The sequence below is a fragment of the Gigantopelta aegis genome, chromosome 4 (assembly GCF_016097555.1).
Source record: "Gigantopelta aegis isolate Gae_Host chromosome 4, Gae_host_genome, whole genome shotgun sequence".
Taxonomy (NCBI): domain Eukaryota; kingdom Metazoa; phylum Mollusca; class Gastropoda; order Neomphalida; family Peltospiridae; genus Gigantopelta; species Gigantopelta aegis.
In genome coordinates, this window is record NC_054702.1 from 63175364 (window position 1) to 63193920 (window position 18557).

General features: G+C 38.7%; 1 protein-coding gene and 1 long non-coding RNA gene across 2 annotated transcripts; both read left to right on the forward strand.

Moving 5' to 3' along the window:
* The first annotated feature begins 4106 nt into the window (after positions 1–4106).
* Positions 4107–6947, forward strand: LOC121371945. Its single transcript, XR_005957863.1, has 3 exons — positions 4107–4215; positions 5107–5283; positions 6777–6947. It is a non-coding gene; the product is annotated as an uncharacterized LOC121371945 (long non-coding RNA).
* A 2549-nt stretch (positions 6948–9496) lies between these two features.
* Positions 9497–18234, forward strand: LOC121371451 (galectin-related protein B-like). The gene is made up of 5 exons (XM_041497343.1): positions 9497–9663; positions 13149–13348; positions 15850–15935; positions 16810–17017; positions 18039–18234. Exons 1-5 carry the CDS (start codon positions 9576–9578, stop codon positions 18204–18206), a joined length of 750 nt encoding a protein of 249 aa, XP_041353277.1. The 5' UTR covers positions 9497–9575; the 3' UTR covers positions 18207–18234.
* Positions 18235–18557: the final 323 nt, after the last annotated feature.

Consider the following 18557-nt stretch of genomic DNA (forward strand, 5'->3'; position numbering starts at 1 on the left):
TTTGCAAACAATTTTAGATACAACTTAAGTTTTCTTATGGTAGATTATAATTGCAAAATATGATCTTTTTTAAGGTTTAAGATTCTAGTCTGGAAATCTTTTCTTTTTTCTTACTGTTCACGTTTTAAAACAATATATATTTATGCTTCCTTAATAATCTCTCTGTCTCTCTCTCTCTTTTTTAATGGGACTTAACTCTTTAAACATTTCAGATAATTAGTCAGACTGCAGTTTTCCATGAACTCCCGGTTAGATAGTCATGTTACTTATATACATTAGATCGTGTCCAGTAGAAACTTGATATTCCGTAGCATTAAACAACTTTGTATATAATGCACTTTCTGAATTATGATAAGTGAAGAGTACGATAAATTTTGAATAGATATTTCGTATTTCGTTTTTAAAACTAATTTTTAGCTTTTGATTGTGGAAATCCCAATAACATTTCTGGAGCGCTTGTGACATACGACGCCACGATCTTCCAGTCTACCGCCAAGTTCACCTGTGCCAGTGGATACGTTTACGTAGCTGGATCCAACACGTCGGTGTGTCAAGTCAGCGGATTGTGGTCTGATCCGATGTTACAATGTAGAGGTACTGGTATAATATATAATGTGTATGTGGTTTTAAGCATAGTTGTAAACGCTGTGTTAATCACTAATACTCATATATGAAAGAAACGAAAAACAAAACAAAGACACGTGATACAAATACCAAGACATCATCTTCATATGTAATTGTGACATGGGCTTCTTTTAAGGGGAGAATGTAACAGATCCCTTGCTATTTTTCATTTCAACTTATTTTCGTGCTTATATCCAATTAAGGTTCAAGCACGCTGTCCTGAGCACGCACCTCAACCATCTGGGCTGGCTGTCTAGGACAGTGGGTTAGTTGTTAGTTGGTTAGTGAGAGAGACGAGAATCTAGTGGCTGTACACCTACCCATTAAACCCTTAAGAGCTCGCTCTGAGTTGGAGCGGTACCGGGCTACGAACCTTGTACCTACCAGCCTGTAATCCGATGGCTTAACCGCTGCGCCACCGAGGCTATTAATGGGAAAATGTAGCGGGTTTCCTTCATAAGACTATATGTCAAAATTATCAAATATTTGACATCTAATAGCCGATGGTTAATAAATCAATGTGCTCTAGTGGTGTCGTTAAACAATATATATTTTTAATATTAAGTTCTCACGCCTATATCATGGATACCAGAGAGGTCTGTTGGAACCAGGGATAGCCGAGGGCCCGTGTTCATCGCCACTTGATGACTAAAAAGTATTTATTTTTACTAGTATATAAAAGATCCTAATAATACCCGTAACTAAATAAAACACGATTATAATATCTCTGCTAACTGTATATCTATTAGATCTCTCTGTATCGGGCAGTCTAATACCCGAGTGGCTCGGCTCTAGGTATAATCAGAGATAAGATCTTATATAAATATAGTTAATATAGCACGTTTAGTTCACTAGAAAACACAACAAAACACAATACACTTTCGAATCTGTATTAACACTACGCTGACAAATGTACTTGCCGCAGTAGTTAATTAACAACAACAAATAATAACAACCCAGAACTAATCACTTAATTAGTTCAATTCAATTCTTTATTCACCGTAAGCATAGCGGCTTATTGGTATGAACAAACAACAATACTAGTAAACATACAATATCACATGTACATACAATTAGGATAATAAATAGAACACACACACACACACACACACACACACACACACACACACACACACACACACACACACACACACATGTACATATATATTCTCAATAAGGAGAATGTAAATTATAGTTTTATAGGTAGAGTATTATATACAAATTGACATTCAAATGCAACATATTATATATCTTGATAATTCCAGTATATTTAGACTAAGGAAGTTCGAATTTTAAATGCTTTAAATATATTTTTTCCCAATTTACACAATATATTTTTGTTTTTACTGGTCAGCAACTGTATAAACTTTAGCATAGATGGCCTATTCCAGTAGTATTTCTTTATATAATTTTCTCTTAAATCTCTGTACAATGTACATATTAATACAAAATGATATTCATCTTCTACATCTCCGCTATTACAATAAATGCATACTCTATTGGGACGACTTATTTTCTTATATCTACCAGTTTCTATTGCCAAAATATGTGAAGATAGCCTTAATTTCGTAATACATGTTTTATAAATATCAGGTATAGGTTTGACCAAGTATTGTTGAGTTTTTAAGTCTTCGACCAAGTATCTATACAAATTGCCGCATTTCACAGATGTATTTAGCTGATGGTAAAGATTCTGCAATGCTTGGTCAAAAATCCTTTGTTTAATTAGTGATAAATAATACATCGTACTTTCTACCAGATGATCCTGATTGTCCCAAATATAACCAAGCCCCAACTCTTGAAATGTTTTCTTAATAAAAAATACCCAGTTATTTTTATAGACGCAGCTAGATTTCATCTCACTATACATTGTACTCATTATACAATTATCAGTTTTGATCAGTTTGAACCAATATTTCATCATACGATAGGTACGTTCATGCACCAATGGATATCTACCTAATTCAAAATAAATCATAATATTGCTTGTACATCCTTTAACTTTTAGAACATTTTTACAAAAATCAAGGTGAATTTTTTCAATTAAATCTGCTTTTTGAAAACCCCTAGTTAATCACTAGGTGTCTAGTTTACACAATATTCTAATCACTTCACCGCGATACACGTGTGATAAATTGAGAAACGCTTCCAGGGGAACTTAATTAATAAAGGAATTACAACTCTATTCCTAACTGGTTAATTGTTAATTAACCTTTAAATACTCATTCAGTAACCTTATAATACAGAATTAATACTGGTACCTATCACAATAAAGACAATAACCTACAGTTTACCTAGGTCCTCTAGAATGACTAGCTACGCTTTAATATTTTAGAACAGTGAAGCCTACAATTTACTTCGTCAGATTACCGGAGACACTGTCTAAATAATATTGGTATAATACAGTATTAAAATATTTAAAGTCACATCAATCACATCAAGGTTATACAACAGAGCAGAAAAATATATTTACCAGTCCAGACGGACAACGTTCCCCGGGAGCCTTCCAATGTTTCTCCCTAATATATCTAAAATCCTAGCTATTTATTATAAAATCCCAGACTGGTCCGGAGACAGTCCGCGGGACCGAATCTTAAGATGTGTATATTTCCACAGCGACCAAGACGGTATATTTTCTTACAACCCTAGACTGATTGACGTCTTGTTCGCTAGAGATACCATGGTCGCGCGGAGGTACTACGTAACCACCACTCTCCACATGGCCTCCACACCTGGTCTGGGTGTCTATTAGGAGGTACGGTCGCGCGGAGGTGTTACGTAACCAAGCTGGACACGCCCCTCTAAAAAAATTAACAGATAAGAGCATGTTCCGTCACACCCACTATAGCGCGTACCCCCACCCCACCCACTTCAAATAATGTATTGTTCCTATATAAAGTTAAAGTTTGTTTTGTTTAACGACATAACTAGAGCACATTGATTAATTAATCATCGGCTACTGGATGTGAACATACTTTTGGTAATTCTGACACGTAGTCATCACAGTAAACACGCTATATTTTTCCTAATACAGCAAGATATCTTTTATATGCACTTTTCCACAGACAGGAAAGCACATACTACGGCTTTGACCAATTGTGGTGCATTGATTGTAAAGAGATAAAAACCCAGTCAATTGAATAGATCCACCAATGTGGTTCGATCCTACGACGCAGGCACCTCAATTGAGCACTCAACCGACCGACCTAAATCCCGCCCCATTGTTCCTATACAAGGGCATGCTAAAGGCATCTGATGGCCTATAAACATATTAAAATACCCCAAAGTGCTTCGACAAATAATATTGCAAATATAAAGGGTAAATAACAACAAAACAAAACTTATTTATGTTTGTGTCTATTCATTCAATCCTTTCTAATAGTTGTACATTATTTATTTATTTATTTACATTAGGTATTAAATGCGGGATTCCTAGCTCCATACCTAACGCTAACGTGACGTACACCGCCACAGAGTTCCCCTCAGTGGCGACCTACACCTGTGTAAGTGGATATGTTTACAGGGGCGGGTCCAACATCTCAACCTGCCAGACGAACGGAACATGGACTAACCCAGCGCTAAACTGTACAGGTGTTTCTTTTATTTACTTCTGTCTTTAAAATTTAGTCTTTTTGGTATAATTCATTTCTTTGAATATTGATAAAATGTCTTACTGTTAACATGTAACTAACTTTTAATGGAAACCTCTCAGTATTGAAGAAATGATTATTTTTAAATATGGTGTTCTGATAATCTCTAAATTATTACGGCGTCGTACCACCAAATCAAATACCATAGACAACAAAAGCAACATATCTCCTACATGCAGCGTATCAGTCAACATATACACCACGGATATAAATACTATCACCTCTCACCCTTAAAGTACCCCTGTCATGGACAGAATTCTCTGCCGAAGTCAGAGGTTGTGCCCACGACAGGCGTGCTTGAACAGTTATCTGATGGAAGCATGCCAAAAATTACCCACACCCACCCTAAAGTAAATCAGAAAACATTGGGGTTAAGCTGCTCATTTGAGACAATGGGTAGCGCCTATGGCTATCCTAGTTGTTTAGTAAGATAGTCGAGGGTCTAGTGGCTGTACACCTACCCATTAAGCCCTTAAGAGCTCGCTCTGAGTTGGAGCCGGTACCGGGCTGCGAACTCTGTACCTACCAGCCTGTAATCCAATGGCTTAACCACTGCGCCACCGAGGCTATTAATGGGAAAATGAAGCGGATTTCCTTCGTAAGACTATATGTCAAAATTATCAAATATTTGACATCCATTAGCTAAAGGCATCTGATGGCCTACAAACATTAAAATACCCTAAAGTGCTTCGACAAATAATATTGCAAATATAAAGGGTAAATAACAACATAAAAAAACTTATTTATGTTTGTGTCTATTCATTCAATCCTTTCTAATAGTTGTACATTATTTATTTATTTATTTATTTATTTATTTATTTATTTACATTAGGTGTTAAATGCGGGATTCCTAGCTCCATACCTAACGCTAACGTGACGTACACCGCCACAGAGTTCCCCTCAGTGGCGACCTACACCTGTGTAAGTGGATATGTTTACAGGGGCGGGTCCAACACCTCAACCTGTCAGACGAACGGAACATGGACTAACCCAGCGCTAAACTGTACAGGTGTTTCATTTATTTACTTCTGTCTTTAAAATTTGTATTATGGTTATAATTCATTTGTTTGAATATTGATAAAATGTCTTACTGTTAACATGTAACTAACTTTTAATGGAAACCTCTCAGTATTGAAGAAATGATTATTTTTAAATATGGTGTTCTGATAATCTCTAAATTATTACGGCGTTGTACATACAGGGTGTATACCACCAAATCAAATACCATAGACAACAAAAGCAACATATCTCCTACATGCAGCATATCAGTCAACATATACACCACGGGTATAAATACTATCACCTCTCACCCTTAAAGTACACCTGTCATGGACAGAATTCTCTGCCGAAGTCAGAGGTTGTGCCCACGACAGGCGTGCTTGAACAGTTATCTGATGGAAGCATGCCAAAAATTACCCACATCCACCCTAAAGTAAATCAGAAAACATTGGGTGTTAAGCTGCTCATTTGAGACAATGGGTAGCGCCTATGACTATCCTAGTTGGTTAGTAAGATAGTCGAGGGTCTAGTGGCTGTACACCTACCCATTAAGCCCTTAAGAGTTCGCTCTGAGTTGGAGCCGGTACCGGGCTGCGAACCCTGTACCTACCAGCCTGTAATCCGATGGCTTAACCGCTGCGCCACCGAGGCTATTAATGGGAAAATGTAGCGGGTTTCCTTCGTAAGACTATATGTCAAAATTATCAAATATTTGACATCTAATAGCCGATGGTTAATAAATCAATATGCTCTAGTGGTGTCGTTACACAGTATATATTTTTAATATTAAAAGTTCTCACGCCTATATCATGGATACCAGAGAGGTCTGTAGGAACCAGGGGTAGCCGAGGGTCCGTGTTCACCGCCACTTGATGCCTAAACAGTATATATTTTTTCCTAGTATATAAAAGTGTGCTTATAACCCCCACTATAGCGCGTACCCTCACCCCACCCACTTCAAATAATGTATTGTTCCTATATAAAGTTTGTTTTGTTTAACGACATAACTAAAACACATTGATTAATTAATCATCAGCTACTGGATGTGAAACATAATTTTGGTAATTCTGATACGTAGCCATCACAGTAAACACGCTATATTTTTCCTAATGCAGCAAGAGATCTTTTATATGCACTTTTCCACAGACAGGAAAGCACATACTACGGCTTTGACCAATTGTGGTGCATTGATTGTAAAGAGATAAAAACCCAGTCAATTGAATAGATCCACCAATGTGGTTCGATCCTACGACGCAGGCACCTCAATTGAGCACTCAACCGACCGACCTAAATCCCGCCCCATTGTTCCTATACAAGGGCATGCTAAAGGCATCTGATGGCCTACACACATATTAAAATACCCCAAAGTGCTTCGACAAATAATATTGCAAATATAAAGGGTAAATAACAACATAAAAAAACTTATTTATGTTTGTGTCTATTCATTCAATCTTTTCTAATAGTTGTACATTATTTATTTATTTATTTATTTATTTACATTAGGTGTTAAATGCGGGATTCCTAGCTCCATACCTAACGCTAACGTGACGTACACCGCCACAGAGTTCCCCTCAGTGGCGACCTACACCTGTGTAAGTGGATATGTTTACAGGGGCGGGTCCAACATCTCAACCTGCCAGACGAACGGAACATGGACTAACCCAGCGCTAAACTGTACAGGTGTTTCTTTTATTTACTTCTGTCTTTAAAATTTAGTCTTTTTGGTATAATTCATTTCTTTGAATATTGATAAAATGTCTTACTGTTAACATGTAACTAACTTTTAATGGAAACCTCTCAGTATTGAAGAAATGATTATTTTTAAATATGGTGTTCTGATAATCTCTAAATTATTACGGCGTTGTACATACAGGGTGTATACCACCAAATCAAATCCCATAGACAACAATAGCAACATTTATTATATAACATTTAGTGAAATATCTTAAAATATCTGTGAAGTAAAAGTGTTATCAGTCACTCAGTGACGATAACACATTTTAGAGTGAAATTTTCACTATTTCACTCTAAAATGTGTTATTGTCACTGTAAGAAAGCCGGAACTATTTTGCTGCTGGCATTTTAAAAATAAAGGTAAATTGCCAAAAGTTATATAATAAATAGAAAATTTCATGTTTTTTTGTTAAATATGATTTATATCTCATCTCGTGAAATTTGCAATTATATCACTGATATGATTGTAAATTTCACTCGATGAGATATAAATCATATTTGACCAAAAAAAACATGAAATATTCTCTATATCTACTACGTGCAGCGTATCAATCAACATATACACCACGGATATCAATACTACCACCTTTCACCCTTATAGTAAATCGGAAAACATTGGGGGTTAAGCTGCTCATTTGAGATATAATGGGTAGCGTCTATGACTACTCTAGTTCCGCACAGACATTTTCGCGCTATTTTTAGTAGGACCTCGCACTTGTTTGGAGCACAATGGTAGTTGGTACACTGACACTAAAAAAAAGAAGAGTACTAATCAAAATGATACCCAGGTGATTTTCCAGTCTTATATATTAGTTATGAAAATCCCTGGAATAAAAAACATAAAAATGCATCAGTATTATCATGACCTGTTACGGTATTCAAACAACCGGTACAAAAAATGACCTGTCATAGATAGAAATATGAGATGTATTTACAATTTTACTGCTAAACATATGTAATTTGAAACTGACTATAACACCCAGGTTGATATTGATTACACCTGACAGGTGGAAATCACAGGTACTTAGTTTAGCAGAGTGGTTGGTCTAAGGTGTAATCAATATCTACCTGGGTGTTATAGTCTATTTCAAATTACATATGTTTAGCAGTAAAGTTGTAAATACATCTCATATTTCTATCTATAACAGGTCATTTATTGTAATTTTTGGTAGCAGTTGTTTGAATACCGTAACAGGTCATGATAATATTGACACATTTTTATGGTTTTTATTTCAGGTATATATATATAAGACTGGAAAATCACCTGGGTATCATTTTGATTAGTACTTTAGTTCAAATTAATTTACAGAAATTTATTGGCCAGATGAAATAACAGTTTATCACAACAAACACTCTCACATTTATTACCAATGGCAGGACTGGTCTATCAAAACTAAGGTGCACCTCGAACTTTGACTCAGCCGGATGACATTTGATTTAGCACTACCTACAGTACGACATTTATGAAAAGTGTATATTGGCGCTTTACTCTCGGTCGGCTGGGGGTGCGTCATGGAAGGTGGAGGTAGCGGTGGGGGAGATTGGTTAATACACTCATTTGATAAATTCCGTACAACAGATATTGCTTTATGATAACAAGTAATTTAAAACATTGATTTTTTTTTATAGCAAATTAATATAGATATTGTCAAAGACATGCAGTAAAAATAAAGAGTTTGTTATCGTTTTAAACTGTTTTGTTCTAGAACAAATTAACAATGATGGTACGTTTAAAACTTAAACAAATTAAAGATGGTTGCCCATATAACAACTTCATGACATGACGTAGCAATATGACCTGGTCTGGTATGCCCATAATATGTGGAAGTTGCTATTTAGAAGTTAACACTGAAAACATAATTACAATATTTGCTAATACAAAATTAACGTTTATCTCTTGACAAAAATATATTTGCCTTTCATACTTGATGCTTGTCTGTAAAAGTACCATTAGTTTACAAAAATATATTCGAAAACTTCCACTAGCTTAAACAAAAATTTAATATACATGTATTCAGATAAAAAAAAAAAAAAAAAAAAAAACATTTTTGGAAACATGAATATTTGTAACATTATTTGTTAATATTTCCTAATATGTACACACACACACACACACACACACACACACACACAGAGAGAGAGAGAGAGAGAGAGAGAGAGAGAGAGAGAGAGAGAGAGAGAGAGAGAGAGAGAGAGACGTCTGGTTTAAATGTCTTTAATCAATCTCCCATATGTGTGATATTGCTCTGTGATACAAAAGATCGCACACGATGTTCTCGCTAATATGTGTGTAAAAATGTGTAGTATACAACACGCTAATATAACGTAAGGAACCTACTTTTAAACAATAACAACTCACTGTTCCCCACATCAAGTCCCCTCCCCCACACCCACTAACCACCCCCACCCCCAAGAACAACAACAGCAAACTAAATAATTTTGAGAGGTTTCATACATGAATTGTACCACGCTATTTCAGTGGTTGACTGCGGGATCCCAAAAGCTGTAACTGGAATTAGTGTGAAACACACTGCCACTACGTACCAGTCTGTTGTTAATCACTCGTGTATGACGGGCTATAACTACGTGAGTGGATCCAACACTTCAACATGCCAGGCTAGTGGACTGTGGACTGATCCGAGGTTAAACTGTACAAGTACGTGTAGCTGTAGCGTGTTCAGGGGGGCGAGCGCTATACTATATTATTACATTCACTTAACGTTAAGCGCAAAATCCAGTCTAGCAAGCGTTCGCGAGTACTCGGCTTCTGATGTTGTGCATAGATGATAAAATAAAAGTATCTTTTGTTGTTGTGCTCAAATACGGCTTAAATACGCCATCCTGAACAATTACTTCAGTTAACAGGGAAGTAAATAATAATACAATGTCCACCACACTAACATAAATGAAAAAAAAAAAACACTTATTTTTTAAACACCTAAAATATTTTGTTCCAAAACTGGGGTACATTTAAAAGACACTATATTCGTGGGTAACATGACGCCTATTGGTCAGTTTGCTTCCCTGTTACCTTTAGTCTCTTGAGCTGCGTCAGTTTGTTTGTTTAACGAACCAGCATATTTTAAACTACAGTTATTTGGGTATCTGATATAGTCACTGCGACACGGTATTACAGACAGGACAGCACATACCATGGCGTTTGGTATGCTAGTCGTGAAGCATTGGTTAGATAGGGAAACTCGATGTATACAACTCCTCAGGTGGGTTTGCTTACTTTGTAGTACAATATGCTTCTAGTGCAAGATGCCAAAGAGCATGAAACTTAATTTTATGTGTGCAGTACTGATACGCTACATTTTACCCTCTGCAACATATGAGTTTGTCGCATCCTAATTGGAAACAGATGGAACAGTACCTACCTTTGGTATACCAATGAGGGAAAAAACCCATTGTGTTCACCAACTGGGATCGATCCTACGAACTATCGTCCTCTACCACTGAACTACAGCGTGCTTTGCCTCACAATCACAAAGAAATACGTTGGGTCAGCAATTATTATATAGTAATATGTAAATCTGAGCTAAACCGTGAAGAGAAATTTAATCTTCATAATATACGAGGGGTGATTGATAAGTTCGTGTTCTAATGTAGAAGGAGATTTGGTATACAGTTTTGATTGATATTGCGTGCAGTTCAACTTGTTAAATGATTACACAGGAGGTTTGAAGTTATTATGTGTTTTTGTTTTTCTGTTACTCGTAATTAAACATTAACACTCACCAGTTCCTGAGTATTAAACCGTGAAAATGATACAAATCAGCCATTGTGTAGTCACCCACTACGTCGGTCTGAAGGCCCACGAGAACTTGGTGGCCACGTATGGTGTGGATGCCCCTTCGTAGAACGTGATAAAGAAGTGGACTGCCGAGTTAAAACATCCACACTTTGGGAGGATGCCCCTTCGTAGAACATGGTAAAGAAGTGGGCTGCTGAGTTCAAACGTCCACGCAGTGAGGATGCCCCTTCATAGAACGTGATAAAGAAGTGGACTGCCGAGTTAAAACATCCACACTTGGGGAGGATGCCCCTTCGTAGAACATGGTAAAGAAGTGGGCTGCTGAGTTCAAACGTCCACGCAGTGAGGATGCCCCTTCGTAGAACGTGATAAAGAAGTGGACTGCCGAGTTCAAACATCCACACTTGGGGAGGATGCCCCTTCGTAGAACATGGTAAAGAAGTGGGCTGCCGAGTTCAAACATCCACACTTGGGGAGGATGCCCCTGCGTAGAACACGGTAAAGAAGTGGACTGTCGAGTTCAAACACCCACACTTGGGGATCATGCCCCTGCGTAGAACATGGTAAAGAAGTGGGCTGCTGAATTCAAACATCCACACTTGGGGAGGATGCCCCTTCGTAGAACATGGTAAAGAAGTGGGCTGCCGAGTTCAAACATCCACACTTGGGGAGGATGCCCCTGCGTAGAACATGGTAAAGAAGTGGGCTGCTGAGTTCAAGCATCCACACCTGGGGAGGATGCCCCTTCGTAGAACATGGTAAAGAAGTGGGCTCCCGAGTTCAAGCATCCACACTTGGGGAGGATGCCCCTTCGTAGAACATGGTAAAGAAGTGGGCTGTCGAGTTCAAACATCCACACCTGGGGAGGATGCCCTTGCGTAAAACATGGTAAAGAAGTGGGCTGCTGAGTTCAAACGTCCACACTTGGGGAGGATGCCCCTTCGTAGAACATGGTAAAGAAATGGGATGCTGAGTTCAAACGTGGCAGCGAGAGCCTGGAAGACGACCCCCGTCCAGGAAGACCAGTCACCGTCACCACACAGGAAACTATCGCCAAGATCCTTGACGTCATCATGGCAGATCGACGAGTTTCAGAGCGTTACATTGCCACCGAGCTAGGTATCTCCCAAATGTTCAAGGTGTCAGCGGGGAAAATGGACAAGGTGTGGGGGGGGGGGGGGGGTGTGTGTGTGTGTGTGCTCTTCCACCAGGACAATGTTGCAGTCTACGAGTCCACAGTGACCATGACTGCCATCCAGGAATGTGGATTCGAACACCCACCCTATTCTCCTGATTTGGCATCCTCTGACTACTATCTCTTACCGAAGATGAAGAAGGAACTTGGTGGTCTCAATTTTCCATCAGATGATGACATCATGGATGCTGTGACAGACTTTCTGGAGGTCCAAGACGAAGATATCTGTATGCCCCATGACCGCTGGACTACGTTTGCTAATGTACAAGGGGATTATGTAGACAAATAAATGTGTTTCATTTGACTCCTTCTATCTTAGGCCTCGTATATCGTATATATACATCCCTACCGGGTCTGCTGATGATAAAATCCCAGTTTTCTCTCCAATAGATGTTTAAGAAAAACTAGCGTATGCAACACACTAATATCGCGCGTGTTATTCCTTTCCAAAGTAGCAGCAAAACAGCAACAACAAAATCAAACAACAAGAAGTTCCTCAAAGCTCCAACAATAAACAAGAGAGACTATTTTATGATACTTTTCTTTTTTTCTTCTTTCCGTTATTTGACATACCTGTATTCAAAAATACCTTTCTTTCTTTCTTTTTTTCTTAATTCTGTTATTTGATATGCCTGTATCCAATTAAGGTTCAATCACGCTGTCCTAGGAACACAGTCCAGCAGCCTGGATTGTTTCTCCAGGACAAGAGATCATCCATATTAGATATAGGTATATCATGTAGATCTATACATTTGTTTTAAAACACTTGCTACGCTCCTATACAACAAACACGTTATAATCTGTCTGCACGACTAACGTGTTACCAGTCATGAAGACAACATATTGTTTGTTTTGTAATTTCAAAACAACTGTAAGTCGGTTTATCTTAGTAGCACATGCTACGGGCCGCGCGATTCAGAGACCCCGCGGTGATGTGTACATTTATTTTTCCCAGGTTATTTTCCCCCTCTCCCCGGGAAGGGGGAAAACTGTTACTTTTTGCTACTTTCCCGCGGATCATTAAACCGTATTTCAATTCGATATATTATTTAATATGTATACTCTCTTTACTGTTAGTGGGTTTTTTCTTATATTATGATTGATGTTAAGCAAAAAAAAGGTTATATCTTAAAATAAAAAATCTGTTGTACATTATTTTAAATTAATAATAGTTTACATTCTATTGCAGCTACAATCATGTGCAAATCGCCTCCAACTCTCTTGAACGCGAACGCTGCCTACAGTTCGGTGAACTTGTACAGCGTGGCGAGTTACAGCTGTGTGGCGGATCACCAATTCTTTGGAAGCAGTAACAAGAGTGCGTGTGAGATGTCGCGTTCCTGGAGCGGTCTAAACGGTACCTGCGAGCGAGTCGCCTTCTACAAGCTAGTGAGTAGCTCAGTGCCCGAGGAGTCGTCCACAATGATCAACAATCTCTAAGTGCACACCAAGCGTGTACACTCTTTCTCGTTACTACCATCATCCCTTAAGAGGCACAGTAAACGTTGTTTTGTTTAACGACAGTGCACACAATTGGAGCACATTGATTTATGAATCGTCGGCTATTGGATGTCAAACATTTGGTAATTCTGACATATAGTCTTAGACAGGAAACCCGCTAAAAAAAATTCCATTGGTAGCAAGGGATCTTTTATATGCACTTTCCCACAGAGAGGATAGCACATATCACGGCCTTTGGTATACCAGTCGTGGCTGGAACGAGAAATAGCCCAATGGGCCCACCGACGGGGATCGATCCTTGACCAACCGCGTATCAGGCGAGCGCTTTACACTGAGCTACGTCCCGCCCACTCCCTTCCGAGGCCAACATAACGGACTCGCCCGTAAATAGCTGGTGTATTTTGAGGGGTGGGGTCACGTTTTAAGAGGGTCATAATTAATTAAGGCAGCCACGCGCGCGCGCGCGCGCACACACACACACACACACACACACACACTAGCAAAGACCAGCAAATCCTAGGGGAGGGGTGGGGGCAGTCAGTTTTCAAAGAGTTATACCAGGTTTCGACAAATCCACTAACCGACTAGTAAATTTGTAGTCTGGGCTAGTGGAAACTGGCAACTGTATAGGGCATTGGCCAAAGCTTCTGTGAGAGCTAGTGACTTTCTCAAACATTTGTTGAACACTGGTTATACCCTCACTGGCTTCGGGTTTGCACCCCAATACAAATATGTCCTTTTTGGTTTGAGAAAGCTTTTTTGTATACCTGAAGAAGAACCTGAGACCTTTTTACCATGTATTTCCACCATTCTACCCCTAAAATTAGTTGTAATCTGTGTAAACATGCGTAGTCATTTGTTTGAAACCATATATAGCTGTTTGGTAGGCTATTAATGCTAATATTAATAAATGTTGTTATCCAGATTCGGAAATTTTCGTTTAATTCGGGCAAAAATGGGAGCCCATACGCCTATGTCTACAATGAAAAGAAAAAAGGAAAGGAACGACACCTCGGCACATTTTTAATCTACGACTTTGTGGTGTCTCACGTATGGTTATTTCGACATTTCGTAGGTAGAGAGAAAGAGACGAAACCCACTTCCACCACATGGAGCTACTCCAAATAACGCAGCAAGGGACCGTTATATATATATATATATATATATATATATATATATATATATATATATATATATATATATATATATATATATATATTATATTATTTTATTATCTATTCCGAGTCCACTCTTAGACAATCGACCCTGCAACCTATCGCACCTCAGTCGAGTGATCTCCCACTTATCTACATCCAGCCCCTCACCCACTAAAAGTACTAATGAAAAATGTTGATTTTTGCTAGGGATTTTCCTTTTTTGTTTGAAACATGTACGCAGGCTTAAACTTCCCTCCTTCGGCCTATGCTTTGTACGCTCGTGAAAATGTTGATAATTGTAAATACCCTCCATGAAAAAAACCCCAAAACAACTCAATGATTTTCGAAATAATATGCAATACCTGTCTTATAAGAATGTTACAAAGTACCTTGATGTTGTGGCTTGAGAATTATTATGTGATTCGATAACAATATATGAAACAAAACATTTAATCAATACATTCGGATCTACTGTTGAACAGTTTTAATATGCGTACACAATATTATCCACAATTTGAAAAGTACATTATGAAATTCGGAAATAGATCTTTGTTGAATAAAATAAAATAACATAATAAACGAGTCTTAAATCCGGAAACAAACAAACAAAAAATACTCGAAATAAATAGTGTTCACCTAACCGCTAGTGTAACAACAAACATAGCGGGTCGGGTGCAATATTCACCGTTAGTCTAACAGTACATTTGGCAAACACTAACGGTTGCAGTGTTGAGTTCATGTTGTTATCTAACGGTTAGCAATGCAATCGCGAGTGTGCATTGTTATACTAGCGATTAGGTGAACACTAGCGGGTGACGACAGAGGCGGATCTGCGGGGGGGGGGGGGGGGGGGGGGGGACGAGGAGCCCGGGTCCCCCTAAATTTTGCGATAGTTATAATTGTATTATATATTAACTTTTTTTCTTCTTTTTTACGATCCCCCTCCAAATCTCAATCAAAGTTCCCTTGGCATTCCACCTCATGTCACTGCCCCCCCCCCCCCCAAAATGGATTTTCTGGATCTGCCACTGGACGGTACCCGTAAAGTAAAACCAAAGAAGTAAGGATGATCTTCTTGAGTACCGTAAATCAGATTAAAACACTATTTGAAATTAAAAGGTAAATATGTGTTGGTATTTATATTTTTTATATTTTTTATATTTTTTTTTGGTTGTGATTTTGTGTTTGCCAACATTGTATTTTATGTACGTACTACTGCCATATTACTAAAACTAATATGGATGATATGAACATGTTTCTATAATTTTCAAGTTGCTGCCTTTTTATGGTTCGGTACCTGGAACAGTCCAAACTGGCTGGAAGATGGAAGTGATAGGTGAACCTCTAGATGTAGAAAGGTATCTATACAAATGCCAACAAGATAGATATGTGTAGAACACTATAACACGGCATTTTACCGTCTGTCTAGCTGTGTGTGTATGGCTGTCTTCTCTAGCTCTTTGTCTTTTTGTCTATATTCCCTCTCTCTCTCTCTCTCTCTCTCTCTCTCTCTCTCTCTCTCTCTCTCTCTCTCTCTCTCTCTCTCTCTCTCTCTCTCGGCGAGATCACAACTCATAGTTTTGAATATCAGACATTTGATCATTCTGACACTTTGTTAGCAGAGGAAACTCATTACATTACTGATCAGCATTCATTGCTCTTTGTAACTTCAGATTAAAAAAAAAAAAAAAACTTTTCATCTATTGTTCTTATTCGCGCAGCGTGCGTGTGTGTGTCTGTGTGTGTGTGTGTGTGTGTGTGTGTGTGTGCGTATGTGCGCGTGCATGCGTGTTTGTGTGCGTGCATGCGTTTGTGTGTGTGTGTGTGTGTGTGTGTGTGTGTGTGTGTGTAATGTCCTAACGACAATGTCTTCCTTTTTAAAACTTTCTAACTGAAGATTAAAAAATCTTCTTGTTTATGTGCGTTTCATATATTACATGTGCTTATATCCAATTTAGGTTCAAGCACGCTGTCCTGGGCACACACTTCAGCTATCTGGACTGTCTGTCCAGAACAGTGTGTTAGTTGTTAGTGAGAGAGAATAGGGTGTAGTGATCTTACACCTACCCACCGAGTCGTTAAAACTCGCTCTGGGTGAGAGCCGGTACTGGGCTGCGAACCCATTACCAACCAGCCTTATGTCTGATGGCTTAACCACGACACCACCGAAACCGGTCTATGTGCGTTATGGTACATGTGTGTTTATGTATACTTATTGTGTTTTTGTTAAAGGATGACCATTGAACTACGATATCAGGATGATTACAAAGCAATCCAGTTCGACGTCCGATTCAGGTTTGGGCTGTTCTTGAAGGCTGTGGCTCGAAACTCGTTCACTGCTGAAGGCTGGGGCCCAGAAGAGAGCTTCCAGCAGTACTTTCCATTCGCTGTAGGACGAGAGTTCAATCTAACCTTCGTGGTGACTTCATCCGGTTTTGATGTAAGTATAACCTGTGTTCACATTTAAACAAATTAAACTGGTTTAACTATACTGGTTTTGCTAAAACGCTTTAGGTTGGGAATGACACATGTAATGACTATACCGTATAAGACGGAAGTGTAGTTATCCGCACTTGCGCAAGACATCAAAACAACAATGGACTGCTTGTTTTGTTTTGTTTTGAGATATTTTATTGATAAAAAAAAGAAAGAATCAAAAGGATTGCACAACAGGCAGAGCCTATATAAATGCTCTCCTAAACAAGATGGACACTGGACAATATTCATAATCATATATATCTAAAGCATAATAACAATGTCTAATGGCATAAAATAATTAACATAATTAATATTTTTTAACATATAGTAATAAAAGGTAGAGAGTAGATAGAATAGAAATGGGATAGTCGAGAAAAAATATGATAGTAATGATCCTATTGTTGGAGCTAACCTTATATGGGGCAGTAAGATCAGAATAATAAGTTAGTTGGACTGCGAGTCGATTAGGTCGTTGCTGACGCACTTACTGCTTATTCTGACTGCGACGTTATTGTCACCTCCGCGTTATACTGATTTAACTGAAACAGTTTGCGTTCACACTTACATTTAAACTGTTTTAGATAAATACCAGTTCAAATAAACTACATACCGAAGTGTCTTGGCTATACCGGTAGAGTGAAAAGATCGCGTTCGCACCTACATTTTTAAACGTGGCGAAAATCTTCCGGTAACTAAAGGTAAGAGAGTAATGTGGTTCGGACTTTAGAACCAGTAGAAGTCAAATCCATCCAAGCAGCGATCAATTTATTAATCGTTTAATGTAAACACGTGTTAATCCAAGCTCTGGGCGGGAGCCGGCACCGGGATGCGAACCATGTACCTACCAGCCTTATGTCCCATGGCTTAACCACGATACCGCCTGGGCCGGTATAGAGAATACTACATGAGCGGACGTTATATAGCGTTTATCTTACAACGAGTTGTTTAAAAACGGATCCAACGATGTTTTGTTTTATTTGCAGATCTACGTAGACGAAGTATATTTCGTTAGTCGACAGCACTATGTCGAACCGAGCTTGATTGATGAAGTGGTTGTACTCAGAGGTGCCGACGTGGAGTCTGTTAAATTATTTTACTACTCACCCGCTGATGAGGTCACCCCACCGTTTCCACTGTTCAGTGTGAAATAGGTGATCATCACAAATCCTTACATGACAGTGGCGGATCCAGAAATTCCATTTAGGTGGGGGGTGGGGTGGGGGTGGGGGGTGGGGGGGGGGGACAATGACATGAGGCGGAATGCCAAGGGAACTTTGGAAAGGGATCCGCCTCTGCATGACATTGATTCGATGACAACATGGAAGCCAGCGACGGGGAACACAACGGAACAAGCGAAGAACAGAAAGAAAGTTAGTACACAGACTGTATTTTTTTACAAGACTAAATGTAGCGTGTACAGAACAGTAGCATACGATCGAATTATAGGAGATAAACATCAGCTGACCGTAACAGAAAATAGTTTGTAACTCTATTCATTTATT

Excerpts from the sequence above, each read along its gene's own strand:
- LOC121371451 (XM_041497343.1), top strand. The coding sequence starts at position 9,576 with ATGACGGGCTATAACTACGTGAGTGGATCCAACACTTCAACATGCCAG. Across the intron at positions 9,664-13,148 it reads TCCGAGGTTAAACTGTACAA|CTACAATCATGTGCAAATCG; the intron begins GTACGTGTAGCT and ends ATTCTATTGCAG. Across the intron at positions 15,936-16,809 it reads GAACCTCTAGATGTAGAAAG|GATGACCATTGAACTACGAT; the intron begins GTATCTATACAA and ends TTTTTGTTAAAG.